Source organism: Nansenia antarctica, assembly GCF_963989245.1.
Source record: "Nansenia antarctica genome assembly, chromosome: 5".
Taxonomy (NCBI): Eukaryota; Metazoa; Chordata; class Actinopteri; order Argentiniformes; family Microstomatidae; genus Nansenia; species Nansenia antarctica.
In genome coordinates this window covers 5537389-5565217 of record NC_137690.1, presented here as the reverse complement: position 1 = coordinate 5565217, position 27829 = coordinate 5537389, and the positions used below count along the sequence as shown (strand labels likewise).

General features: G+C 48.5%; 3 protein-coding genes across 3 annotated transcripts; 2 read left to right on the top strand and 1 right to left on the bottom strand.

Annotated features, from left to right (window-relative positions):
* Nucleotides 1–965: 965 nt before the first annotated feature.
* Nucleotides 966–3992, bottom strand: rmi1 (RMI1, RecQ mediated genome instability 1, homolog; the record flags this gene model as incomplete). The annotated part of the gene is made up of 3 exons (XM_080532963.1): nucleotides 966–1397; nucleotides 1683–3041; nucleotides 3840–3992. 3 exons carry the CDS (start codon nucleotides 3990–3992, stop codon nucleotides 966–968), a joined length of 1944 nt encoding a protein of 647 aa, XP_080389089.1.
* Nucleotides 3993–5037: 1045 nt separating this feature from the next.
* Nucleotides 5038–18072, top strand: hnrnpk (heterogeneous nuclear ribonucleoprotein K; the record flags this gene model as incomplete). The annotated part of the gene is made up of 16 exons (XM_080532962.1): nucleotides 5038–5164; nucleotides 6967–7039; nucleotides 7156–7357; nucleotides 7810–7907; nucleotides 8662–8718; nucleotides 9729–9772; nucleotides 11351–11423; nucleotides 12196–12309; nucleotides 12684–12812; nucleotides 13654–14045; nucleotides 14701–14754; nucleotides 15021–15063; nucleotides 15751–15769; nucleotides 15874–15906; nucleotides 16072–16139; nucleotides 17860–18072. Exons 3-16 carry the CDS (start codon nucleotides 7300–7302, stop codon nucleotides 18070–18072), a joined length of 1395 nt encoding a protein of 464 aa, XP_080389088.1. The 5' UTR covers nucleotides 5038–5164; nucleotides 6967–7039; nucleotides 7156–7299.
* Nucleotides 18073–23787: 5715 nt separating this feature from the next.
* qng1 (Q-nucleotide N-glycosylase 1) lies at nucleotides 23788–27569 on the top strand (the record flags this gene model as incomplete). Its single annotated transcript, XM_080532961.1, has 4 exons — nucleotides 23788–24136; nucleotides 24643–24899; nucleotides 25807–26002; nucleotides 27247–27569. 4 exons carry the CDS (start codon nucleotides 23788–23790, stop codon nucleotides 27477–27479), a joined length of 1035 nt encoding a protein of 344 aa, XP_080389087.1. The 3' UTR covers nucleotides 27480–27569.
* Between the last annotated feature and the right edge of the window lie 260 nt (nucleotides 27570–27829).

Sequence of the window (27829 nt, the reverse complement as noted above, 5' to 3'; positions counted from 1 at the left end):
ATTGAATGTTTTCTGTTTTCTGTATTGAATGTTTTCTGCCCTAACTGAGCTGTTTGACAACAAAATTTCCCCATTGGGGACAATAAAGGTTTTCAATCAATCAATCAATATATTGTAAAATGTGTGTTAAGTTAAGTAATAGAGAGACTTATTTACTAGTTGATGAGCCAATAACATTTCTTTTGAATATATATATTTTTTATTTGTATAGCACTTTTCCTTCAAACGTTGCAGCTACACACACACGCACGCAGACAGACACACACATAAACACACACACACACACACACACACACACACACACACACACACACACACACACACACACAGTATCCGACATGACCCTCTGTATCTTTCTCGATCTGTTGAAAACAGGACGAAATGTTAAATGGAAATAAACTTGTCTTCTTTCCGAACTTTCGTATTCACATCTCCAGTTTATTTACAAATACGGAAAAAAAAATCAATGTCCTTCTTCAGTCAGACGCAGTTTACCCACAATCCTCTGCTGTCACACACAGTCCTGCTCTTACTCATTAGAGAGGACACAGACAGAGCCAACGTCTCGTCTCTCCTCCCTCCCCCTCCCTACACCCCCCCCCCCACACAAACACACACACACCCCCTGCCCCAGTAAATGGAAATACTCATGTTCTTTTGCATCGGGCACTCTTTTTATTCACCTCAAGTTTATTTACAAATACGAAAAAACATCATCAACGTCCTTGAACCTTCGAACCTTTTCCAATTAAAAGTCTCGAGCACAGCTCATCCACAAGCCTCTCCTGTCACAAACAGTCCTCTTCTCATTCATTAGAGAGAGGACAGACAGAGTTAACGTCCCCCCTCCCCCACCCCACCCCCAGACAGACAGAGTTAACATGCCTCCTCTCCCCCATCCCTAACCCCCCTAGCGCCCCCCCCCCCAGCTCCACTCCTCCATCACCCCCCCCCCCCCCCCACCCCTACCGCCCCTCCCTGCCTCGGACAACCCTCTCCTCCAGAGCCAGACAGTCGTCCTCCGTGACCGGGTCGGCTCGGGTCACCACCACCACCTCCCCCCCACCTCCCCCCCCAGGGTCCAGTCTCAGGGTCATCAGGCAGCACATGTCCACCATGCCCTCCTGGCACGCCCTCATCCCCGCCTCCACCTTCCTCCTCCGGGCCTCCGAGTCCTCCGAGTCCCCCCCTCCCCCTTCCCCTCCCCCGGCCCCCCCCCTCCTCAGGAGGTCCCTCTTCTCCGCCACGGAGAAGCCCAGCAGCGCCGTCAGGACGGCGTCCGACAGCTCCACGTCCAGGTATCCGGTGCCGTCCGACACGGAGGCGCCGACCCGCCACACCCCCGCGGTGCTCCGCAGGTTCCCCAGCAGGGTCACGATGAAGGCCTTCACCCTCACCTCACGCACCCCCCCTCCTCCACCTTCACCTCCACCGGCCTCCCCCCAGCCCCCACCCTGCAGCAGACACAGGTAGGTGAACGGGGGTGAATCCAGGGTCAGAGATGTGGAGGAGGAGGAGGAGGAGGAGGTGTCTGGTGGTTCTGTTTCACCAGAAACCCTCTCTGGCCCTGACCCCGACCCCGACCCTGACCCTAACCCTAACCCTGACCCTGACCCTGGCCCTGACCCTGGCCCTGGGGCCTGGAGTGGTGGTGCTGGGTGTCTGGTAGAAGGGTTCTCTACTGAGGCCTCTGGTTCTTGTGGAGCTCTGTCTAGTCGGGTCGCTGCGGCTTGGGGTTGGGGGTGTGTTGGCTGGGGGTGGAGGTGGGAGTGTATTGGCTGGGGTTGGGGGTGTGCTGGCTGGGGTCTGGGGGGCTCCTCTCTGGGGGGCTTTGGTCCTGGTGGGATGCAGTAGTCCATGTCCTCATCCTCCGGGAACGGGTCGTCTCTCTCATCCATGGAGTCAAAGGAGTCAAAATGGCCGCCGCTGCCGCCACCGTTTCTCATCTCGTCATCTGACAGGGGATTGGCCGAGTGGAGGTGGAGGTGAGGGTGAGTGGGCGGGGCTTCTCCGTGCCCCCCCGAGCAGCGTAGGCCGTCTGCGTCCCTGTGATTGGCTCTACTACCGCCGGTCATCGGAGTGTCGTCGAGAACGTCGCGTCGTGGGCTTCCCTGCTGGAAGACGACGCTGTCGAGGTCGTCAAAGTCCTCGTCCGGGAAGTCCTCCACCTCCCTCGCGTCTGGCTCGGGGGCGGGGCATGGCCCCGAGGGGGGGCGTGAGGAGGAGGAGGAGGCGGGGCTTCCGAACGCAGAGTTCTCTCCCAGCGAGTCGAAACGGCGGTTCTGCCGCTGCACAGAGGCCGAAGAAGAACTCCTGTAGGAGGCCGCCACCGACGACGCCTCGCTGCGACTCCCGTACCCGCTCTCCACGCTGGGCGCCACCCCCCACCCCCCACCCCCCTCCCCCTGCCCCTGCCTCTCCTGGGCCTCCAGGCTGGCCAGCAACTCCCGGTCGTCCATGTCGTCGTCCAGCTCCTCTGGAGGAGGCCCCTGGAGGTTCCCTGGGCGTTCCCCGACACCGCCGGGAGGCCGCTCCTCCCCCTCCTCCTCGGGCAGCCCCAGGGCCCTGCACAGCACCCTCCCCTGGGCGTGTCTCTCCACCAGCTCCTCCACCTCCCCCCCCAGCACCTTCACGTTCCCAGGCGTCAGCAGCAGCACCCCCAGACGGCAGCCCATGCGGCCCTGCAGCTGCAGTTTCGCCCCGGGCCTGAGGGCGGCGGCGCTGAGCGCGGGGATGGGCTGGTACTCCAGGGCCTCCAGGCTCTGCACGCCGTCCGTGAGCTGCAGGAGGAGCACGCGCGTGGGCCTGGCCTCCCACGGCCGCTGGGTGGCCGGGGTGATGGCCGACACGGCCTCGTTGGTGCAGTCCCTCCCCCGGCAGAGCTGCAGCTGGCCGTAGGCGGGCTGGCTGACGTCCAGGAGGGAGTCCAGCTGCACGCAGAAGCAGCCGCTGAGCTCCGTCTTCTGGGCCCGGGACAGGCCCTCCGGGAAGACCGGGTGGGCCAGGTCTCGGAGGTCCGTCAGCAGCCACTGGTCCAGAACCTGCGGCGACAGGAACAAGGTAGGTAGGTAGGTAGGTGGGTAAAGTGGTGGTCGTCTAGGGCCCGTGGTTCTCAAACCTCTCCTCGGGGACCCCCCCCAGCCGCTCCACATATTTGATCTGTTCCACCACCAGCACACCTGATTCCACAAATCGAGTACAAATCATAATTGCTTTGTACTTAGTTGAATCAGGTGTGCTGGTGGTGGAACAGATCAAATATGTGGAGCGGCTGGGGGGGTCCCCGAGGAGAGGTTTGAGAACCACTGGTCTAGGGAATAGTGAGTTGGACTGGTGATCGGAAGGTCGTGAGTTCAAATCCCGCCTGGGAACACTACACCTCTACTGTGTCCTTGAGTAAGGCACTCAGCCCTACATGACTCCAGGGAGGCTGTCCCTGTAATCTCTGATTGTAAATCACTTTGGATTAAAAGCTAAATGGTCATTTTTTTAAATAGTTTTTCTCTCTCTCAGTACAACAGTTCATATGGGTGGTTTCATGGAAACCGCAAATTAACATTAATCCTAGACTAAAAAAAGTGTGATTTAATCCTGGACTAGCCTTAACACTTGCTGTGAAACCGGCCCCTAGTGTGTTTTAGGTGCTATATAAGCATCAATAATAAGTATTGTCACTGGGTCACTGGGGAATGTTTGACTGTATGGAGCATGCATGCTAGCTTCTATCAATGAGCCAGCAGCTTGAGTTGAACCCCCCAGAAACCTTGGTTGGAATGACACTAACTAAAATGAAAAAATAAAAAGGTAAATAAGCGAGTCGGCGGCAGGAGTAGGCCTACCTGCTGGTTGAGCTGGTGTTGTGGCAGCGGGCCCCCGCCCCCCTCCTCCTGCAGCCACTCCACACAGGCCTCCAGCCAGGGCAGGGGCACCTGGATGTGCCTGGAGGAGAGAAGCCATGCCTGGGTAGAACGTACCACACCCTGGGCGCTCATACCTCCACCCACCGCCCTCCGCAACCTGCTGAGGTAGGGTCTATACCTGCCTGTCTGCCTGCTGAGAGCTGGGCAGAGGTGGAATAGGCCAGGGCAGGTACACTGGTCTGACAGGTGCTTCCAGGTGACTTTTGGAGTGGATTCTGGGTCTCAGATATGCACAGAATCCTCACATGAGAAGGAGCCTATTATGAAAGAAAACACATGTAAAGTCAACATTCATTTAGTGACTAGTAGTAGTAGTAAGTAGTGAAGAAAAATTCGACTAGTTCTTAGCTCAGAAGCTGAGATCATCACACCAGATCAAAACAGCTGTGCCATTTACCAAATAACAACAACAATTGCGAAGCTTCTGTTGGCGGGGTCCTGACACAAACACTGGTTGTTGTTGTAGTAGGCCTGATCTGTGTATGGATGGCCGCATCTGGGCTGCTCACTCAATCACCCGGGAAAGTCGCCAAGGCGCCAAAGTTGCTGATGACGATGATGACGTCGATGATGATGATGATGATGACGAAGATGACGTGACTGCTGTGCCGCCATAGTAATCATTTGGCTAAATGCAAACACACTCCAATATTGACCAAAAGACACTATCTAATATGCTTCTACGGTATACATTGAACACACGAGTAGTAACATGACTTCACACGGTTTGATGACAGACAGTTGCAAAAACAAGACGAACTGCGCGAAGAGGAACTCATGGGGGTTGTGTAAGGTCAACCTAACTATCTAGTCACCGAGGGAGGAAGGAAGGAAGACAACAACAGTTGCTTTGGATTGGAAACGCCTCCATTCGTGTGGTGATTGACGTGGACTTCTGTCCAAGGGGTGTCCCTGGTTACCGAGTCAAGGGTCTATTTCCACCAATCGTAGCACGTTAGCCTATATTTTGGAAACGCCTCCATTCGAGTGATTGACGTGGACTCTTGTCCAACGGGTGTCCCCGGTGACCGAGTCAAGAGTCTATTTCCACCAATCGCAGCACGTTAAGCCTATATTTTCCATCCTTATACACCCGCCTATGCGTGTGTAGGTTGTGGTCATCGTCAAGTGAAGAAGGGTCGGAAAAGGAGGGGGATTTTTTTTTTTAGCAGGTTTCCGATTTCTCTCTCTGCAAACACGGAACGAAGCTCTTTAATAAGCTTTAGCTACATTTGAAGGCGATGGTATGATCAAAAAATAACATTTGAATGCATTTCGACACGGTATAATAATTGCAAACACTGCAATCCCGTTACAATGACGTCCGGTTGTGGTGGCTTAGCTAACATGGTTGCCCTGGCTACGCGGAGCTAGCAGCTAGCTAATAACAGGGGTTTTAGCTTAATTTCGTTATTCAGGCGCCTTTAGGCTTTACTGATCAATATTAGACAGCAATTGAACCAGCCCATGTCTACTAACTACACCTAGCTGCTCAGCCAGTCCGCGTGTGTGTGTGTTTGGGGGAGGGGGGTGAGGTGTGTGACTGGCTACAGTTGGACATGCTAAGCTAGCCAGGCTAAACTCACATAGCCATAGTGGTCGTGATGTTCGTCAGAATTATAAGGTTCTATCTCCATTTTTGTCAAAATTGAGTTTTTTTTACATAATCTGATCCATTAGGTGTTTATTAATGCCTGTGTGGTGTTATTTTTAAAATGTTGACATTTTTGAGTTAGTAATTCATAAAATACAAAGGTTCCATCTCATAAAACATAATGGAATGTAAACATTTTGACGCTCGATATCTCTGAACTGCCCTAAACGGAGATAGAACCTTATCATTCTAAACGGAGATAGAACCTTCTCATTCTAAACGGAGATAGAACCTTATCATTCTAAACGGAGATAGAACCTTATCATTCTAAACGAAGATAGAACCTTCTCATTCTAAACGGAGATAGAACCTTATCATTCTAAACGGAGATAGAACCTTCTCATTCTAAACGGAGATAGAACCTTATCATTCTAAACGGAGATAGAACCTTCTCATTCTAAACGGAGATAGAACCTTCTCATTCTAAACGGAGATAGAACCTTCTCATTCTAAACGGAGATAGAACCTTATCATTCTAAACGGAGATAGAACCTTATCATTCTAAACGGAGATAGAACCTTCTCATTCTAAACGGAGATAGAACCTTCTCATTCTAAACGGAGATAGAACCTTCTCATTCTAAACGGAGATAGAACCTTTATCATTCTGAGCTCACGAGCTTCCCTCCACAGCAAAGCCCCGTACAAGATGGACCCTCCATAAGCTACTGCTCAGGGTACCAGGTTAACATTAACAAGTGGTGTTTGGTCAACTAAAGGTGTTAGTTTAGCTCATGCATGGTCAGGACAGGTGATATTTACACACAGTAATCTTGTATGCAGGGCTGTTATATTTTTACAACCCATGCGTTATTCACACGCCGTGCATGCTTTGTTTTTGCTCTGCACGTTGATCATAGTGATAGTGACTGAAATTCGTCCAGATCCAGCCAGGTGTGATCGTTTTGGTTAGTTAGTTGCTTTGGCAAAATGTTGACATGAATTTACATTTCTCTGTTCTTCTGTTATTGCGGATTTATTGGGATTCTGTTTTTTTTGGTTTTGTCATCGCGGAAATCGGTACCAATATCTCCTCTGTGCGCCTCTTCCAGAATTTAATGTGATTCGTTCCAGCGCCTGTATTTTTTTAGATTGATGGATACCTTATTTTCGATATGTCCCTTGTTCGATATGTCCCTTATTGATGTATTTTCCCCCCTTTTTAAAAAATATATTTTATTATTATAAATGTATCTCTTAATCATGCACACATCTGTTTCTGCTAGCTATATTTATTTTACTGACGAAATACCAAATTCACTTGACCTTTTCCGTAACCCCCAGAAAATAGCCGTATAACATATTAGTATTCAATTATATGGCAATGATGTGCTTGAAGACATTTTTGTCATGATTGTAATCACCAACCTCCGTTTTTTTCCCCCCCTAATAGGTTTGGAAGAACAGCTGCTCTCTGAGACTGGTTTAGCTCCGCCCACAACACGCCCCTCGCCTCATAAATACCGGTAAGCGTTGCTCAGGGAGCCACTCTCCTCCTCCTCCTCATCCTTCTGAACCCACGGTCACTCTTGGCAACCGAGCTGACTGTCACCCCGTTCTCACCGATCATGTCTGCCCGCAGCCTGTCAGCCGGAGGTGTTCGCTCCCTGCTCCTCTCTCCATCGCCTGCCTCCAGGTCCCAGGTGCCCACTCCTCCTCCTTCTCCTCTCCTCCTCGCCCCCCAGGACCGAGGTGCCCGCCCTAACCTGCCCACTGTCCGCCGACAATGTCCGCCGAAATTGAACAACAAGAAGAGACCTCCTTCAGCAACACAGAAACCAACGGTAAGCTGTCGCCTGTTAACCTCTTTACCATGGGCTGCTAATGGCTTCATGCTGTATTATTATAATAATAATAACCTTTCATTTGTATAGAGCTTTTCCTGCAAACGTTGCAGCTCAAAGTGCTCCGGTATTAGTGGTTAGTCTAAGACAAATGTATGTGTGCAATGTGCATGCTGTCTTCTGTTTTCACACCAAATAGAAAGTATAGCTGTAGGAAATATGACACAAATTATACTCATTTTATTGTGTGTGTGCGTGAGCCATTTTATGCAGTTGGTATGTGCTTGTTGTTAGCCAATGTCTCTGACTGCACAACAATTACATCTATGATCATTTTAGAGCCTAAACTGAAAATACAGATTCACTGCAAAAAAATTTAATCTTGCCACTTTGTGTGTGTGTGTGTGTGTGTGTGTGTGTGTGTGTGTAAACCCCATGTTTACCTGTGCCAGGTAAGCGTCCAGCGGAAGACGCGGATGAGGAGCAGTCCTTTAAGCGTTCCAGGAACTCTGAGGAGATGGTGGAGCTGCGTGTCCTGCTGCAGAGCAAGGTCAGTCCTGGTCCTCTTAGTAGACTATCCTCAGTCAGACTCTTAATATATAATAATATTATTATATTATCCTCAGTCAGACTCTTAATATATAATCATATTATTATATTATCCTCAGTCAGACTCTTAATATATAATCATATTATTATATTATCCTCAGTCAGACTCTTAATATATAATAATATTATATTATTCTTACGTTATGGATCCTCAGTCAGACTCTGGGGGGGTAATTCAATCAACAACGCTAAAGGAAAATCCAGGCTTATTGTTCACGTGAGACGTTAAGTGTCATGAGATTTATAAAAAATAAGCTGTGCTTTATTTCGCAAGACATGTCAGAATAAGCCTGGATTTTCCTTTAGCGACGTTGATGGAACACCCCCCTGGTGTTATGTTATAATCTGTGTTATGGACCCTATCGCTTCCTCTGTTCCCTTGGTTGTGTATCATTTTGATGTCATTCCGATGTTTTGATGATGCCTGTCTCAGTAGGCGGTATCTGATGTTTCTCTCTCCCTCTCTCCTTTCTCTCTCTCTCCCCCTCTCCTCTGTGTCCTCTTTCTTTTTTCTCTGTCTCCCTCTCATCTGTCTCCTCTCTCTCTCTCTCTCCCCCCCCCCTCTCTCCTCATCTGTCTCTCTCTCTCTCCTCATCTTTCTCTCTCTCTCCTCTCTCCCTCTCTCTCTCTCTCCTCATCTTTCTCTCTCTCTCCTCTCTCTCTCCTCTCTCTCTCCTCTTTCTCTCCCTCTCTAGAATGCAGGAGCTGTGATTGGGAAAGGTGGTAAAAACATCAAAGCCCTGCGTACAGACGTGAGTACACCCCTCCCTCCACCAGGGGGCAGTCACCCTCCTAGACTAAGACTGTGTCTGTGATTTCAGAGAGCCGTACAAACCTGTGTTCTCTGGCGTATTATCCACAGCTGTTGATTAGCGGTAGTGAGACTGGCGTTTTTGGGGGGTTGTTGTTACCAGACTTGTTTATTGGGACCGGCTTTACGCCGCCCCACCCCCCCACCTGTCCTGAACCATGTTTAAGTACCTCAAACGTTGCCAAAATGGCCGCCATTAATTGCAGAGAAAACGCCTGGCCTTAATCGTAATGTCCTGTGTGAGTCCATGTCCTCTCTGTGTAGTGAGTACTGTCTGTTACTGCGGCTAGGCGCTCGGTCATTAACACTGGCCCCGGTGTGTTTAAGCTACCTGTTAGCGTTAGCGCCAATGCCAATTCATCATTCTATAGAAAATGTTATATCTATATATATCTATATATTAGTAACCTGGCCAACTCAACATATTTAATGTCATTACCTCTCTCTCTCTCTCTCTCTACCCTCCCTTCATCACTTTCTGTACCCTCCCCTCTTCTCTCTCTCTCTCTGATCTCTCTCCATCTCTATCTGACCCCCCCTCCTTTTTTTCTACCTCTCTATCACTCCCTTTACTCTCTCTCTCCACCTCAATACCTCTGCCCACTTCAATCTCAATCTGCTATCTTTATTATAAAAAATAAAAATAAAATAAAAATCTCTCTTGAGAGAATGAAATCATAATGAAAGAGTTTAGCCCTGTTCTAAACATGTACTCCTCCTCTTCCTCCCCCCCCTCCCTCTTCCCCCTCTCCTTGTTTTTTATTTTTGTTTATTTTTGCCCACTTCCTGTGTTGCCCATGTTCTCTGGATCGCCCCTCCTGCGCCCGCCCACCTGACACCCTGGTTGGCCCTGTCCATACTCGTGCCCCTCCCTAAACCGGGCGCCTTACTTGATTGACATCTGTGTGCTCGAATGGCCCTGGCCCCTGCCCATGCCACGCCCACTTCCAGTTCAATGCCAGTGTGTCAGTCCCAGACAGCAGTGGGCCTGAGCGGTATGTCCCTAAGCTCCTCCCTCTCACTGCCTGACTACAGGAAGCAAACAGACAAACAAACAAAGACAGTTAACCAAACCTAGCCAGCTGCCTCTGTTCTTAGTGACGGTGTTTAATTTAAACCTGCCTCTGTTCTTAGATATCACAATATCAAACAATCTTCCTCTTTGTTCCTTTACAGTAATGACACCATGTTAAACGTTTGCCTCCTCTTTTTTTGAAAAGAAAAAATAATAATGACAACGTAAATCCTGTGTTTTTGACAGTGAGGATTTTCACACACACACACACACACACACACACACACACACACACACACACACACACACACACACACACACAAAATATGCCTCTTGTTCAAGTTACAGTGCTTTAAAAAAAGAAAAACTGCCAATGTGCTAGTGACAGTATTTCAACATTCTGTATTTTTTTGATTTCAGTGACAGTATTCTCTCCCTCCCTCCCACGTTCCTCCTCACCTCCTCCCTCCCTCCCCCTCTCAGAATCGGTGTACTGGTCTATTATTTATAGTTTCTCACATCCTCCCCTCTCCTCCAACCCCCCCTCCTCCTCCTCCTCCTTGGTGATGTTCTCCCACATTGAGTTTTGTTTTTGTTTTGAGCGCTGCGTTCCCGCAGACCGACTGCTCTCCCAGACATCCGTCAGAGCAGGAAGGGTTCACAACTCTTATTCCTTTCTTTCCTCTCCACTTTCCACTCTCTCCATCCCGCCTGCCATTGTCGGAACTGTTGAAAGTTGAATTATTGTGTCTCATCCATGTGTGCTCCATGTGTCGTCCTGTCTGTCTGTGTGTGTGTATGTATGTGTTTGTGTGTGTGTCTGTGTGTGTGTGTCGTTGCCCCCGGCAGCAGCAGAGATCCGCTGTTGCCCTGCCAACTATCTCCCATCTTCTCCTCCTTCAGCTGTTCCTTTGTTTATTCTTTCGTTAGGATCAGGTTTATTTTGTATTTTTATTGATTCATCCTTTGTTCTTTTTTAATTTTATTTTTCCATGTTGTGCTACCGTTCCTTTTAGAGTTCTCTCAGACCCCATCGGTGCAAATTCCCCTCCCCTCCCTCCCTCCCTCCCTCCCTCCTCCAGTGGTCACCAAACACACCTGCTTTCTTTGGGTTCCTTTACCTGTTTATGTTTTCCTTCCCCTTTCCTGTCAGACAGATTTAAAGGGGATGTGTCAGTTGTTATTGTCATCTCTCTATGTATTTTATTCTTTTATTTTAATTTTTTTGGGTCTGTCAGATAAGCCATTGAATTCTGGGAAATGGAGTGTGGTTTCCCCACTCTCCTGCCTCCTGTGCTGTGTGTTAGAGGAGTGCATGACTACAGCTAGCCTGTTTAGCTAACGACCCTCTCGCTAGGCCTGAGTGGAGGGAGGGGGCGGGGGGGTGGCGGAGGGAGGTAGGGAAGGGGGGGGGGGGGTCTAGTAGTGTCTCTAGTCAGGACAGGCGTACAGCGACGTATTTGCTCTGAAATACTGCTGTCTCCCTCCCCCTCTCTGTCGTGTGATTGGCTCCCGCGGCGTCATCCCTGCGCTGCGATTGGCTGCCGGGGGTGTACAGCATCCTGAGCATCAGTGCGGAGATCGACACGGTGGGAGAGATCCTGCTGAAGATCATCCCCACCCTGGAGGAGGTGAGGCACTTCCACACGTCTTAAAACGGTGCCTTCAGGCGCTCCTCGAAAACTCCCACAAGCTTCCCACTGAGCTTTCCCATAGGATCTCCCTGTCGGCTGTTTCCAAGATGGCTCCCAGTGGGAAAACTGGGAATTCTCTTGAGTCAGACATGGTCCTAGTTTAATAAATTATAATAAAATAATAATTTACCATTTAGCAGAAGCTTTTAATCCAAAGCGATTTACAATTAGAGATTACAGGGACAGTCTCCCTGGAGTAACTGAGGGCTAAGTGCTTTACTCAAAGGCACACTAGTGGTGGTTTTCCCAGGTGGGATTTGAACTCATGACCTTGCGATCACCAGTCCAACTCACTATCCAGTAGACCACCACTACCCCCTAGTTTCCTCGTTCAGAGGAGCCCGTGAAGGAAGAGGAAGCTTGGTGCGAAAATTCTTGGCGTTGTCGGCGGTATAGATATTGTTAATTCTCGGCTCCTATTGGATGACGGGTCAGGTGGACATGGGAGGAGGACGGCCTGGCTGGACTGGAGTGATGGACGCGTGTTTGATACCGTTCCTCATTACCTTCCACGCATTACAATGAGGCCGTCCTCCAATTTCTACCTCCACCAGCCTCCCTGTGTGTGTACGTGTGTGTGTGTACGTGTGTGTGTACGTGTGTGTGTGTACGTGTGTGTGTACGTGTTTGTGTACGTGTGTGTGTGTGTGTGTGTACGATCCCCACTGTGCCCTGTGTGTGTGAGACTAATGTCCTGCCCCCCCACCAGTACCAGCAGTACAACGGGATGGACTTTGACTGTGAGCTGCGTCTGCTAATCCACCAGAGCCTGGCCGGCAGCATCATCGGCGTCAAGGGAGCCAAGATCAAAGAGCTCCGTGAGGTAAGAGACCCCGGGGAGGAGGAGGGGGGGGCACGGGGGGGGTGTAAGAGACCCGGGGAGGAGGAGGGGGGGGTAAGAGACCCGGGAGGAGGGGGGGCGGGTGGGTAAGAGAATGTCTTATCTTCTCTGCTAGGTTGTGTTCTGTAGTTAATATTACACCCTGTTAGGTTGTTTGAGGAGAACGTCCATTTCCGTTCCATGATATCTGCCCTAGTTTTCACACCTTCTGAAAGTGTGTGTGTCAGTGTTTGTGTGTCTGTGTGTGTGTGTGTGTGGGTTTCTGATTCTGGTTCTGTTTGGGCCTCTCGGCCTGCTGTCCTGTCCTGTCCTGTCTAACCCCTCTGTGTCCCGCGGATCCACACGGATCCTTCCAGAACACCCAGACCAGCATCAAGCTGTTCCAGGAGTGCTGTCCCCAGTCCACGGACCGCGTGGTCCTGGTGGGGGGCAAGTCCGAGCGCGTGGTGGAGTGCATCAAGATCATGCTGGAGCTCATCGCCGAGGTGGGTCACCATGGTTACGGAGCTGTTCTGCCTCTCGGTAACCAGGGTCCGGTGGACCTGCGTGTGTAAACATTACAAAACGTATTAAAGTAGATATTATATAGATAATATATATATATTTATGCACATGACTACACACACACACACACACAGTACCAGTCCAAAGTTGGGCACACTTCCCCATTGAAAGGGAAAGGGAAATGTGTCCAAACTTGTGTGTGTGTGTGCGCGCGTAGTCATGATAGAGTAACCCGTCGTCGATCCCCAACGACATGGTAGTTGAAAGTGAAAGCGTTACGATGTTCCTCAGTGGAAGGAAAAGGTTTAGTTTAGCTAACGACGACAACAACAACGCCACTGCTAGCTACTCCGTCATGGGTTATGGTTGTTATGGTTACAGTACAGTATGAAAAAGCTGTGAGTGAAAATGTCCTGAAACCACCAATCAAAAAACCAGTGAGTGAAACGTTCTTAACACTAGAACAGCCGTGCCTATTTTACCTACGAAAGAGCCGCCTCTTAGTCTTTACAATGGGAAGCTGCTATTTACACACAACGACCACTAGTTGACCGCCTTGTAAATTAGCCTGCCCTCCTACTCAGAAAAACAGCAAAATAGCTTCATACTAGCTTATCCTGGTGTGATTTTGAAAATGTAAGGATACTGGGTGGTAGAACGCACATATCTAGGAAAAGTCATGAAAGGAGGGTCCTGAAATTTGATCGAGTTTAAAGATATAAAACAAGAAATTACTCACCTCATGGCTGTTCTAGTGTTAAACCAATAAAAAAAAACTGTGAGTGAAATGTCCTTAAACCAATCACCACCCTCCCCCCTCAGGCTCCTATCAAAGGTCGCGCCCAGCCCTACGACCCCAACTTCTACGATGAGACGTACGACTACGGGGGCTTCACCATGATGTTCGAGGAGCGCGGGGGGGGCAGCAGCAGCGGGGGTGGCGGGGGCCGGCGGCCCATGGGGGGCTTCCCCATGCGCGGAGGCCGGGGGGGAGGAGGTGGAGGTGAAAGAGGAGGAGGAGGAGGAGGAGGAGCAGGGGGGTTCGACCGCATGCCCTCCAGCCGGGGGGGCCGCCCCATGCCCCCCTCCCGCCGTGACTACGAGGAGATGAGCCCCCGCCGGGGACCCCCACCCCCACCCCACCCAGGCCGCGGGGGGAGAGGGGGGGCGCGTGGACGCAACCTCCCCCTGGCTCCACCCCCCCACAGAGGAGGGTAAGACCACCAGCCTGACACCCCCCCCTCTCCATAGTCTGGTTCTCTCTCTGTCTGTCTCTCTGTGTTTCTCTCTCTGCCTCTCTCTCTCTCTGCCTCTCTCTATTTCTCTCTGTCTCTGCCTCTCTCTGTGTGTCTCTTTCTCTCTCTCTTTTTCCTGCTTTCTCAAACCCAGTCGATCGTTCTGGAGAGCTGCAGCACTGACACACACACAGCTCAGCACTGACACACACACACAGCTCAGCACTGCCGGCTGATGGAGGATTTGTAGACGAGTCGATTGGTCCAACCAGGTGTGACGTCACTGCTGCTCTCCAGCACCACGACCGACTGGGTCGCTGCTCTAGACCATGCACGTGTGTGTGTGTGTGCGTGCCTGTGTGCGTGCCTGTGTACGTGCGAGCGTGTGTGTGTGTGTGTGTGTGTGTGTGTGTGGACATCACTGCTCTGTGCTCAGCTGACAGGCTCCATCCTCATGGTGTACACACACACACACACACACACACATTCTAACACTGTGATTGCTGTGCTGTCATAAAGTCATTGATATTCCATTCGTAGTGTCTTTGTGTGTGTGTGTGTGTCTATGTGTGTGACGGCTCATATGTGTGTGTGTGTGTGTGTGTGTGTTCCATCTCGTCCACGTTGCCCACAGAGATGACCGGTACTCCTATGACTCCTACCGCGGCAGCTCAGACGACAGACCCAAGTAAGTCCCTCTCTCCTCTCCTGTCCTGTCACAGCTCTGGGCTCGGCTAGTCTGGCCTGTGGGTGTGTGTCTGAGTGTGTGTGTGTGTGTGTGTGTGTGTGAGAGATCAGAGATCTACTTGTGAATTGATTTGACAAAGGATTTTCTCTAATTTAGACCATCTCTCCTTTCCTCGCCTCCTCCCCCCCCCCCCCCCCCCATCCTCCTCCTCTTCTCCTCCCCTACCCCCCCCCTCATCCTCCTCCCCTCTTCCTCCTCTTAAGCAGCGACAGAAGAGGGAGACCGGGAGATCGCTATGGCGACAGCATGGTGAGTGACCCCTGACTAAACGCACGCAGCCGTGTTCTTGACATTCATTGGCCGACGCCCGGCGTCATCACGGTCTCCTCCGATGCTGATTGGTCCTCGTCGCTAGGCAACGACGACAACCGTCTCAGTAATAACAGCCGTGGTCGTCAGCTGACCTCACTACGACCCCCAACCGACCCCCAAAGTCTCTCTGTCTCTCCCTATCCCCCTCTCACTCTCTCTGTTTGTCTCTGTCTTTCTCTCTCTCTATTTGTCTCTCTGTCTCTCTCTCTGTCTCGCTCGCTCACTGCTGGCAGGATACTGCCCGTGGTTGCTCGGCAACAGTGTTTTGAAATGCTTGTTGCCCTGGCGACTGAGGAGCTGAATCGGAATAGTGAGAGTTGAGTGGCTGATGGGAGGAGGGGCTGTGGGGAAGGGGGAGGGGGGGGGGGGGGTGCGGGAGGGGGAAGGAGGGAAGAGGAGTCTCCAGTATCAACATGGGCGTTGGGCCAAAGTGTCTTCTTCAGTTCCACACGGTCACATGATGACCTACATCATGATTATGTAAATATGACTGGGACATGGAATGTGTTTAACCTCTCTCTCTCCTCCCTCCCCCCTCTCTCTCTCTCTCTCTCTCTCTCTCTCTCTCTCTCTCTCTCTCTCTCTCTCTCTCTCTCTCTCTCTCTCTCTCTCTCTCTCTCTCAGGGTGGGGGTGGATATGCTGGTGAGTGTGCATCTCTTCTTGTGTATCTGTGTTTTTCATGGAAGTTTTCATGTTTAACTTTTCATGTTTATCTGAACTGTTTTTGTTGTTGTTTCTCTGAACAGACAACAGCTCATCCTGGGACTCCTACCAGTCTGGTGAGGCTCTCAGTCACTCAATCAATCATATTTTATTTGTGTTACACTTCAAAAACATTTAGTAACAGACTGACATTTGATTGCTTCCCCTCCCTCCCTCTCCTTCTCCCTTCCCCTCCCTCCCTTCCTCTCCTCCCTCTCCTTCTCCCCCCCTCCCCTTGCTAGGAGGGCGTGGCTCCTACAGTGACCTGGGCGGTCCAGTCATCACCACACAAGTGACCATCCCCAAAGATGTGAGTGTGACACACACACACACACACACACACACACACACTCACACTCACACTCACACCCACACACCCACACACACACTCACACTCCTTTTCTCAGCCGCACAGATCAGTCTGCCTCAACCAAAGACACAACCACACAGTATTAATGAGCTCACACACACACACACGCACAGTATTAATGAGCTCACACACACACACAGTATTAATGAGCTCACACACACACACAGTATTAATGAGCTCACACACACACACACACACACACAGTATTAATGATCTCACACACACACAGTATTAATGAGCTCACACACACACACACACAGTATTAATGAGCTCACACACACACACACACACACACAGTATTAATGAGCTCACACACAGTATTAATGAGCTCACACACACACACAGTATTAATGAGCTCACACACACACACACACACACAGTATTAATGATCTCACACACACACAGTATTAATGAGCTCACACACACACACACAGTATTAATGAGCTCACACACACACACACACACACACACACACAGTATTAATGAGCTCACACACAGTATTAATGAGCTCACACACACACACAGTATTAATGAGCTCACACACACACAGTATTAATGAGCTCACACACACACACAGTATTAATGAGCTCACACACACACACACACAGTATTAATGAGCTCACACACACACACACACAGTATTAATGAGCTCACACACACACACACACAGTATTAATGAGCTCACACACACACACAGTATTAATGAGCTCACACACACACACACAGTATTAATGAGCTCACACACGCACAGTATTAATGAACACACACACACACACAGTATTAATGAACACACACACACACGCACAGTATTAATGAACTCACACACATTCACACGCACAGTGTTAATGAACGCACACATACACACGCACAGTATTAATGAACGCACACATACACACGCACAGTATTAATGAACACACACAAGCACAGTATTAATGAACACACACACGCACGGTATTAATGAACTCTCTCTCACACACACACACACACACACGCACACTATTAATGAACTCTCACACACACAGTATTAATGAACTCCCCCACACACACACACACACACTCACACACACACACACACACACATTCTACCATGGCCCAGGTGGGTCAGACAGGGCAGGTGGTGATGCAGGTAGAGTCGCTCTTGGGGTTCCCATGACGACGGCCTGGTCCGGTGAGGTGCATAGAGAGTTCTAGAGGAACGGATCAGGACCGGGTCGCTGTAGGGCAACTCATCTGAGTCTGGTCTTACCCAGAGTGCACAGTTCAGAGTATTTACATCAGTATTTACATCAGTTCAGAGTATTTACATCAGTTCAGAGTATTTACATCAGTTCAGAGTATTTACATCAGTTCAGAGTATTTACATCAGTTCAGAGTATTTACATCAGTATTTACATCAGTTCAGAGTATTTATATCAGTTGAAAGTATTTACATCAGTTCAGAGTATTTACATTAGTTGAGACTATTTCCATCATGAGTGTATTTGCATCAGTTGAAAGCATTCACATCAGGTGAGAGTATTTACATCAGTATTCACATCAGGTGAGAGTATTTACATCAGTATTCACATCAGGTGAGAGTATTTACATCAGTATTTACATCAGGTGAGAGTATTTACATCAGTATTTACATACGGTCGTCATCTCCCCCCCCCCCCCACAGCTGGCTGGCTCCATCATCGGGAAGGGCGGCCAGAGGATCAAGCAGATCCGACACGAGTCTGGAGCGTCCATCAAGATCGACGAGCCCCTGGAGGGTTCTGAGGACCGCATCATCACCATCAGCGGCACCCAGGACCAGATCCAGAACGCCCAGTACCTGCTGCAGAACAGGCAAGCACCCGCCACCTCCTCCTCTCTGTCCATCTACCACTGAACACCCTCCTCCACCTCCTCCTCTCTGTCCATCTACCACTGAACACCCTCCTCCCCCTCCTCCTCTCTGTCCATCTACCACTGAACACCCTCCTCCACCTCCTCCTCTCTATCTATCTACCCCTGAACACCCTCCTCCACCTCCTCCTCTCTGTCCATCTACCACTGAACACCCTCCTCCACCTCCTCCTCTCTGTCCATCTACCCCTGAACACCCTCCTCCTCCTCCTCCTCTCTATCTATCTACCCCTGAACACCCTCCTCCACCTCCTCCTCTCTGCCCTCTCCCTCTCTCTACCTCCTCTACCTGCCTGCCCTCTCTCTCTCTCTATACCTCCCCTACTCACCCAACCCTCTCTGGTCTTTCACCTTTTTCTAACCTATAAATATATATATATGTAGATATATATTTAGTTGTGTGTGACTGACTAATATGCTGTGAAGCCCTAACCCTCCAGTTGGTTCTGCCTCTGCCTGCTGTTGACCTCTATCTCTCCTCACCTCTCTCCCTCCCTGCCTGCGATGTCCAACCTCGCAGCAGCCTCCTCCTCTCCAGACCCATCCTACATCCATGTCATCTTTAGCCTCCCGTAAACGTGACATGCATGTACATCTTTAGACACGTCTTTAAAAAATATATATAAAATAAAAAAGAGAGGAAAAAAAAGGAAGGAAAATCTTTTGACATATTTGTGGTGATGAAAGTTCATCATCGTAAGAGTTTATTTTTTATAAATTTTTATTTACAGGGTTCTCCCCAAAGAACGGAAGGGTGTTTCTGCTCCATGCCACTATGTTGTGAACATTACAAGGCAAATTAAACTATTATTTAGTAACGACAAGAGTAACTATCTTTCAAAGCGTTATGCTGTTTTGCTTTAGTGAATTCGTCATTTTAGCTGATTGATTTATATATATAAAAAAGTAGTTTGACGTGAATTAAACACGAGTCTGGTTTTGATAATGACAAGCCAGCACTCCGCTGTTCAGACCCAGAGCTGGGGAAAACCCTGTATTATGATTGGCCGTTACATACTTCCTGGAGAGAACCCTGTATTATGATTGGCCGTTACATACTTCCTGGGGAGGACCCTGTAGTAGGACATGATGGGTGTCAGATGTGGTTGAGCTGCGTGAGCCGTGTCAGAGGCCGCTGTGAAGCAGGTGTGGACAGCCTCCCCTGCCTGCTGCTGTGTGGAAGACTAGTGATTTTGTTGTTCCTAGTTAGATAAACTGACAACAAATCACAGTCTACCACACGGCACAGGCTCCTCCTCTTCTCTTCTGTCTCCCCGGCAACCGTCGGCATTTCTTGTTTTCCTCTCATATTGCACTGATGCTCAATATGCTAGAGATGCTAAATATGCTAGTGATGCTAAAGATGCTACAAATACTAATATGCTAATGATGCTAAAGATGCTACAAATACTAATATGCTAATGATGCTAAAGATGCTACAAATGCTAATAGGCCGCCGCCGCTGTAGGCCTGTCATTGTGGACGTCCTGTAGCCATGGTGACTAACCCTGCCCCCCTTCCCTCCTCCTCTCCCCTCCAGCGCCCTGCACCTGCTGGGACACCAGGACTAACCCCCCCCCCCCCCCCTCGCCTAGCCTCCACTCCACCACTCAGGCGCCAGAGCTCTGTGTCCCCCACCCCCCGCCCCCCCCATCTCTATATCTGAGTCCTGTGAATTCTCTTTTTTATTTTATTTTTTTATTTTTACTTTATATTTCAGTGTGAAGCAGTTCTCTGGTCAGTTCCTCTAAAGCCAGGAGACTAAGATTGAAGCAAAGCCCCCACCAAACCACCACCACCACACAACCCCCTCCCCACCCCTATCTTTTTGTCCCAGTTCTGTGGGGTTTCTTAATATTTTTCTTTTTTTTTTAATAAAAAGGTCCAACATTCCTGTGCTACTTGTAGATGTTCTGCAGTCCTCTCCTCCTCTCATCCTCTCCTCCTCTCATCTGTCTATCTGTATTTTTAAACACATACATCTGTGTTCATGTGGAGTCTCTGGACAGAGAACAGAGGCTACCTTTATTTTTGGATGGGTTTGTTTTCTATGGTGTGTGTGTGTGTGTGTGTGTCTGTGTGTTTGATTGCGTGTGTGTGTGTGTATGTATGTGTGTGTCTGTCTAAGTAGAGTAAAGGCCGATTTAAGCTTCTGCGTCGAATTTACGCATGTAGCCTGCGTAGACTACGTAAGGGCTCTCGCACTTTACACTTCTGCGTAGGTCGCTCTGCAATTACACCGTCACATCGCTAGGTGGCAGTGTGTTTTCTATGCCCCTGTGCTGTGCCTCTTCCGGTTAGGAACTCAACGGAGCTCAAAGCTCAAAGCGGCATAATAGCGATCTTTTTGTTATGCTTGTTGTAAATAAAAGTTCTATGATCCATTGAAATGACATTAAACTAAGATAATACGATGGTTATCATAATTTTTCAAATATGGATTAATAAGTAATTACAGAAAAAGTGAATGACATTTCTGTCATGGCTTCCGCATTTTGGCTGACGAGAGAGTCGGAATCTTGTCGGAATCATGTGCTACCAAGCGGACCAATCACAGAGCTTACGGTTGCGTAGAAACTGACGCGTTCTTAAAATTTTGGAGATGTGCACGTTAACCCTCTCCGTAGGCACGGCGGGCCCACGCGGGACTACGCAAGGCTACGGCGTCGATTTTACGCAGAACTTTAAATCGGCCTTTAAGCCTGTCCTGTGTGTGTGTGTGTGTGTGTGTTATATCTCTGTCTGTGTTGAGTCTCTCACACACACGGCCTGCCCCTCACCACTCAGTGCAACCAATGTGCAGAATGTAAGCTTTTCTTTTTTGTATGGAACATTTTATGATTTTTAAAAATAAATGTAGGACATTGTACTATGTTGTTGTGGTGTTTTTACAGTGTGTTGAAGGTTTGGGGCGGCGTGGGGCGGGGCGACGACTAACGAGTAGTATATCTAGTGGAGAATATGAGCTTTACTCTGATGTATTGTATTACCACAGAAGCACAACACCTCTATTTAGTGTGGGATGTTGTTTTCCATGAGGATTTTTAAATCATGAATTGATCAACGCTTGGTTGGAACTTGGAACTTAGGAGGGAAGACATTATTAGTTTATTAAATCACTGCTTTGAACACCTCTCAATCACAATGCTTGTTCTGAGCAAACCGCTAAGTAATAACTTGTGTTAATTACACAGTTACATAATTACCTTAATATATATATGCCATTTAACTGACGCTTTTATTCAAAGCGACTTACATTGCAGTTGAGTGCATGATATTTTTCAGTGTATATATGGTCCCAGTGGGAATCGAACCCACAACCTTGGTGCAGCACCGTGCTTTACCAACTGAGTGACAGAGAACCATCACCTTCAAGCATTTGCTGTTTATCCAGGGACGGGTAAGGATATGTATTAACCAACATTGTTTGAGGTTTATGCTACGCTATGTTATGTTTATGCTAGCTACTATAGCAAGTATCATTTTGCTTCCTGTCCATGAATGAATGAATGGACTTTATTGTCATTTCTACAGTACAGGTACCAAACAACGAAATTTAGGAGGGGTGGCTCCCCTGGTGTTAGGAAAGGGAAAAAAAAAAACGTTTAAAAAAATCACAAGAAGGGAAGGAGCTGGTTTACATAAATAAAGGCTATGTACACAATCCACTGTACTATACTGTACAGATAGACGACTAGGGTTGTCATATTGCACAATAGTATTGTTTCACGTTATTTAAAGTGTCACAGTTTGCAGGCTTGAAATGTACATGTTTGTGCCTCAGCACTACACCTGATTTTTTCAGTCCAGCAGCTGCCATACAATCCGTCCAGACTGTCCAGGGCCCAGAACTTAGGTATTTGCTGTGTTCAGGGCCTGGACGGCCCTGTGGTAGAAGCTGTTCTTCAGTCTGTTTGTCTTAGCGGCCAGGGTCCTGAATCGCCTTTTCGAGGGCAGCCTGGTAAAGTGTACGTGCGCAGGGTGGGTCGGGTCCCTGGAGATCTTGGAGGCCTTCCTGAGAGGTTGGTAGATGAATGATGTCATGAACAGGGAAATGGCTACTCTGTAGCTTTTTACAATAGGGAAACACACCTCTTACCTTATTGGTAAAACTATTTAAAATGTCAGGTGTCCAATCACCAGGGGCAGGACCACAACTCCTGAATGTGTACCGTGTGTATTTAACTTCTTATATCAAAGTACCGTCTGTGTTTTAATAGCCCTTCAACATGGATAAGAGGGTAAAACCCCTGTAAATGCCCCTCCTTTAAATGACAAACAAGCCCCATGTACCTTAATAACTTGTCCTTCATTTATCAAAGTAAGGTGCCTCGGTTTTAATTGTCAGCGGAATTTCGAATCAATGAATAAGCCACTTTCCACCAAGCCTGCTGACTCAAATGTCAGGATGTTCACTAGACTGGCTGGAACACTTGTTAAACATTTCATGACGTCTCGGTCTCTGTATGTTATCATGAGCATCATAAGCTATAAAGTCAGGGTCAAGGGACAAGGTCTGTGCTTTTATAGTGTCTCACAACTAAACAGGGTTGCCAAATGGGATTGACAATTTCCAGCCTAACCACAGTCTGAAAAACCGCTAAATACTGTCAGAAGACTAGCTAATTACTATTGGGCAGGTGCCCATCTCCCGCCCCTGAACTGTATGTCTGTTGCCAATGATGTTTGTAAAATACATTTTAAAAACATGCACATTGTAGCTACTACGTTGTGTGTTTGTAACTTCCAGGCACTGACATTTTGATACCGCCTAAATGCTATTTATCCCCCCCAAAAAGAAATCCGGCCCAGTGTGATCAAAAGTAGCCCATTCGATTGGAAACCCGCCCCATCTGGCAACCCTGGTCACAACCAAACAAGTATATCCCGCTGCGGCCCCTCCTCCAACCAAAAGACAGAGCGTACTCGGTTGATTACACGTGACAAAACAGACCGCTCTGATTGGTTGAATGAATAATAACAGGCTGCTACTTCGGAGCGCGACGAACTTGCGTGACTTCTCTCTGCTGGTCTCATGGTAAAGGTACGTTTCTCCCCGGTAACTGTTACCTGTCACTTTAGACAGTGAGTGTATCCACGATTACATTCAAATGGATCCATGTCTCACGTATCACACTAACAGTAGGCCTACGAAGTAGAGCCGGTGCCTTTGTGGTCTCAGTGAATGTCTGTGTATGAGACCATTCAGGGTTTCAGAGAAGTTACTTCAAACAATATGCGAAAAGGTTGCCCCAGGTCTCGCACAGCAGAGAGTGATACTGGGTTTTGTGTCTCTGAGCTCTGGTTAGAAATGTCCTGCTTTGACGGCTTCACCGTACAGGCGTGTGACTGTCTACTGCAATCGCAAACTAACATGGTTTAAGGTTATTCTTTTGTTATTTTTATTAGATGGAGACAATGTAGGTTCGAACCCAAGCTCGTGTATGCACTGAGCACGGGGCTAGACCACTGGACCACCCCGGGCCACATAAACTTGTGTTAGATTAGATTAGATAAGATTAGATTATCTAATGGCAAGTACGGTAGTTTAGAGATATACAGTTATGAGCTATGTACAGTTATGGTAGCTATGTACAGTAGGGTATGTACAGATGTGTAAACATATTGTTGGATGGTGTAAATCTCCATGATAATCCTAAAGTGACGTGGTGTTGTTGATGCGTCGGCAGTGTTGTTGATGGCGACCCCCCCAACCCCCCCGCTTCCCCCGCGGGAGTCTGGCCGCTTCGTGGCGGAGCGCAGCCGGGACGTGTTTGTGGAGGAGGAGGGGGTGCGCAGGGTGGCGGAGATGCTGTACGCCCTGAGGGACAGCCAGGAGCTGACGGCCAGCGGCTGGAAGAAGGCCAACCCCCTGGCCCCGGCCCCCACCTCGGACCAGGCCCTGAACTGGGTGTTCGTGGTCGACACGCTGAACTTCTCCTTCTGGCCGGACCGGGAGGGGGAGGAGTGCGAGGTGACCCACAGAGGCAGCACCTACCGGGGGTACATGACCCTCTGTGCTGCCGTCACCAGAGCCATGGACGAGGGTGAGGCCCGGGGGCCGCTGCAGCTGGCTGGTCCACCACACCTGGTCCATACAGGCACACACGCAGACATGCACACACACACACACAGACATGCACACACACACACGCACACACACACGCACACACACACACGCATGCAGACATGCACACACACACACGGACAAACACGCACATGCACACACAGACGCGCGCACACACACACACACACGCACACATGCATACACGCACACACACACTTGCATACCCACACTGGTCAATCTTTTTAAAATGTTTGTTATATTGCCAATATTCCATCATTACAATCACCTGTAATTGAAATCACTCACTTAGGTGTGTGCAGGTGTGGTGTGGTGTGTGGTGTGTGTGTGTGCGTGTGTACACATGATACACATGATTCAAATTGACTTATTCTACCCTGTGTGTGTGTCTGTGTCTGTGTGTCTGTCTGTGTCTGTGTGTCTGTGTGTCTGTGTCTCTGTGTCTCTGTGTGTGTGTGTGTGTCCTAGGTGTCCCCATCACCGATCCGTCGTTCTTCTCTCAGGTGAGCGTGGAGGAGTTGGGCCGCGTGCTGCGCTCCGACAACGCCACGCCCATGCCCATGCTCCCGCAGCGCCACGCCGCCCTCACCGAGGGGGGGCGTGTCCTCCTGCAGCACGGCGGCAGCTTCCGCAGCTTCATAAGCCCCGCCCAGAACGACGCCCGGAAGATGGTGGAGCTCATCGTCGACAAGCTGCCCTCCTACAGAGACGAGGCCACCTACGAGGTTGTACACACACTCACACACACACACACACACACACACACACACACACACACACACAGATGCACATACACACACACTGATGTACATACACACACTGATGCACATAATATACACACTGACACACACACGCACACACTGACGCACAGACACACACACACAAAACCAACCACTCACTCACACAACGTGTATAGATAACTACTTTGAAAACATGACAATAAGCATGCATGCTTCATATAATTATAATAATAATAATAATAATAATGCATTCATTTTGTATGATGCTTTTCTTAGTAGTCAAAGACACTAGATTCCATGGAGAAAACTAAAATAGACAGATAGGCCTACATAAAAAGTAAAACAAAATCACAGTCTGTAAAAACAACAATAAAAATAGTTAAAGATTAAAAGCCAGACACCTGAAACAGCAGATGATCCAAAGTACAGGTGAGAAGCTGCCAGAGTGATCTCACAGCGCCCCCTCCTGGCTAAAGATTGGAGGACAGGTCTCCACCTCAGCTCTCCCTCCTGAGGTGGTAGGGTTGCTAGTGGTTGTGTGGGTGGGTATAAAGTATATGAATAGAGTGTAAAATGTTGTTACTTGGTGTCTTGACAATATATATATATATTTTTTTTATTTTTATGTATTGTATTTATTTTGTGTACGTATTGTTCTAACATCATGTTGTTCTTATATATAATTGCTCTGTAGTGGCTGCATGCTAATTCTAACAGCTAATGAGGATCCTGATACAGAAATAAAATAAATATCTTCCTGTGTGAGAGCAAAGAGGATGCGTAGTTTAGCATCATCCTCTGTGGTGAGAGCAAAGAGGATACGTAGCTTAGCATCATCTTCTGTGGTGAATAGTTCCAGTAACATCCTGTGCTGGTGTCTCCTCCCCTCCAGGGCACAAGGCTCTCCTTCTACAAGCGGGCCCAGATCCTGGTGGCTGACTTCTGGGGCATCATGGAGGCCCGGGGGGAGGGGGACATCCCCAACCTGGACTACCTCACCATGTTCGCGGACTACAGAGTACCACAGGCCCTGGTCCACCTCGGGGCCCTGCGATACTCACACACACTGCTGCAGGCGCTGGAGAAAGGTGAGAAAGAGAGGTGTGAGTGTGAGTGTTTGTTTGTTTGTGTGTGTTTGTGTGTGTTTGTGTGTGTGTGTGTGTGTGTGTTTCTGTGTGTGTGTCTGTTTCTGTGTGTACGTGTGTGTGTTTTAAATGTGCATGTGTACAGTAAGTGTGTATATGTGACAGGGTCTGGTGGAAAATGACCTTGCCCAATGCCGTACTTGAGGACTTTTTCTGTTTTTTTGCCAGATTATGAAAGTGCAGATTGTATAATAGTTGAAGAAGATTATTTAATGTTGGTACACCTCACACCAAATAGCGGAGAAACTCGCTCTGAATGAAAACACAACGCAAAACAGCTGCTAATCGCTATCAGCTAAGAATAAACATCTAAGCTATTGTAGTGGTTTTATATTATGTTATACTGAGAAATTGTGTCTCTCTGGAGTAGGGGCGAAATCTAGCACTCAAGGAAGGCCCATTTCCTTCCTGTAAGGTGTGAGCCAAGATCTGTGGCGCAGTGAACAATTCTGACTATGGACAAGGCCCATAACTTATGTAATCACAGATTTGTATAATATGATTGGTTCCCAAGAATGGTGACCTCATGACCAAGGACAGTTCTATAAATATGAGTCCCGCCCATCGTTGGGGGGCCTTTTTGCTTCCTGCTTGCTTCTTGCTGCTGCGCTCATGTAAACATTGGCTTAATAAAAGGCCTCTTTGGAGACAATTGATCTAAGCTCTTTGTGCTTTGTAAGTTCTACTAAATCTATTAAGAATCAATTATATCCACAACACTATGAACATCTAACTGCATGTTTAGCACATCCCCACATGGTGATGGAACATAAACATACTAAAAACACTTTAAAAACACACTCAAAACTACTCATAATTAGATGATCACACAGTCCTTGCTTTTGAACACGTCCTAAAACGTACGTTTGTTTACAAGCCATGTATCACTTACCCAGTAGCCTACAGCAGACAATACAGTGAATCCAATTCACAAAGTATAAGTATTTAGTGATCCTAAAGCTGTTGTTTGTTATATTGAGTGGGCTCTTAAACACTCGAAGATTAAACTTGAAGACAATTTTTCGTAATATGCCAGAAAACGGAAAATATATATATATATATTTTTCTTTTCCAAGAAGAAGCTTTTTGGGCATTTGCGCGACTTGCCAGAATTTCCGACATGCGGACCTTTTCACCAGACCGCGTCACAGAGTATGACCGTGACGTGATCTCTGCCTCTTCCCCAGGTGAGCTGCTGAGCTCAGGGGACCGCAGGGAGGTGGAGATCCGCGGCTGCTCCATCTGGTGCGTGGAGCGCATCAGAGCCTGTCTGTGGGCCCTGGTGGAGGAGAGGGACGGGGCGGCGCCCTGCAGCATCAACTCTGCCCTCATAGACTTCTACCTGTGGCCCTACGCCAAGCAGCACCACAAAGAGATGGCCCACATCCCCATACACCACACACGCTGTGTGTACTACTGACCCACAGGGTAACACACACACACACACACACACAAACACACACACACACACACCCACACAGACTGTGAATAATAATAACTTTTATTTGTATAGCACTTTTCCTGCAAATGAATAAAAAACAACTGATGATGAAAAATGATTTGTTTATTGTGTAGACCCCCCCCCCCCACACACACACAGACACACAGACACACACAGACACACACAGACACACACACACAGACACACACACACACACACACACAGACACACACACACACACAGACTGATACAAAATGATGTCCACATTACTTATTGTGTTATTGGCCTCCACTGCAGACAATATGTGGGTGTGGCTGTATGGCCGAACC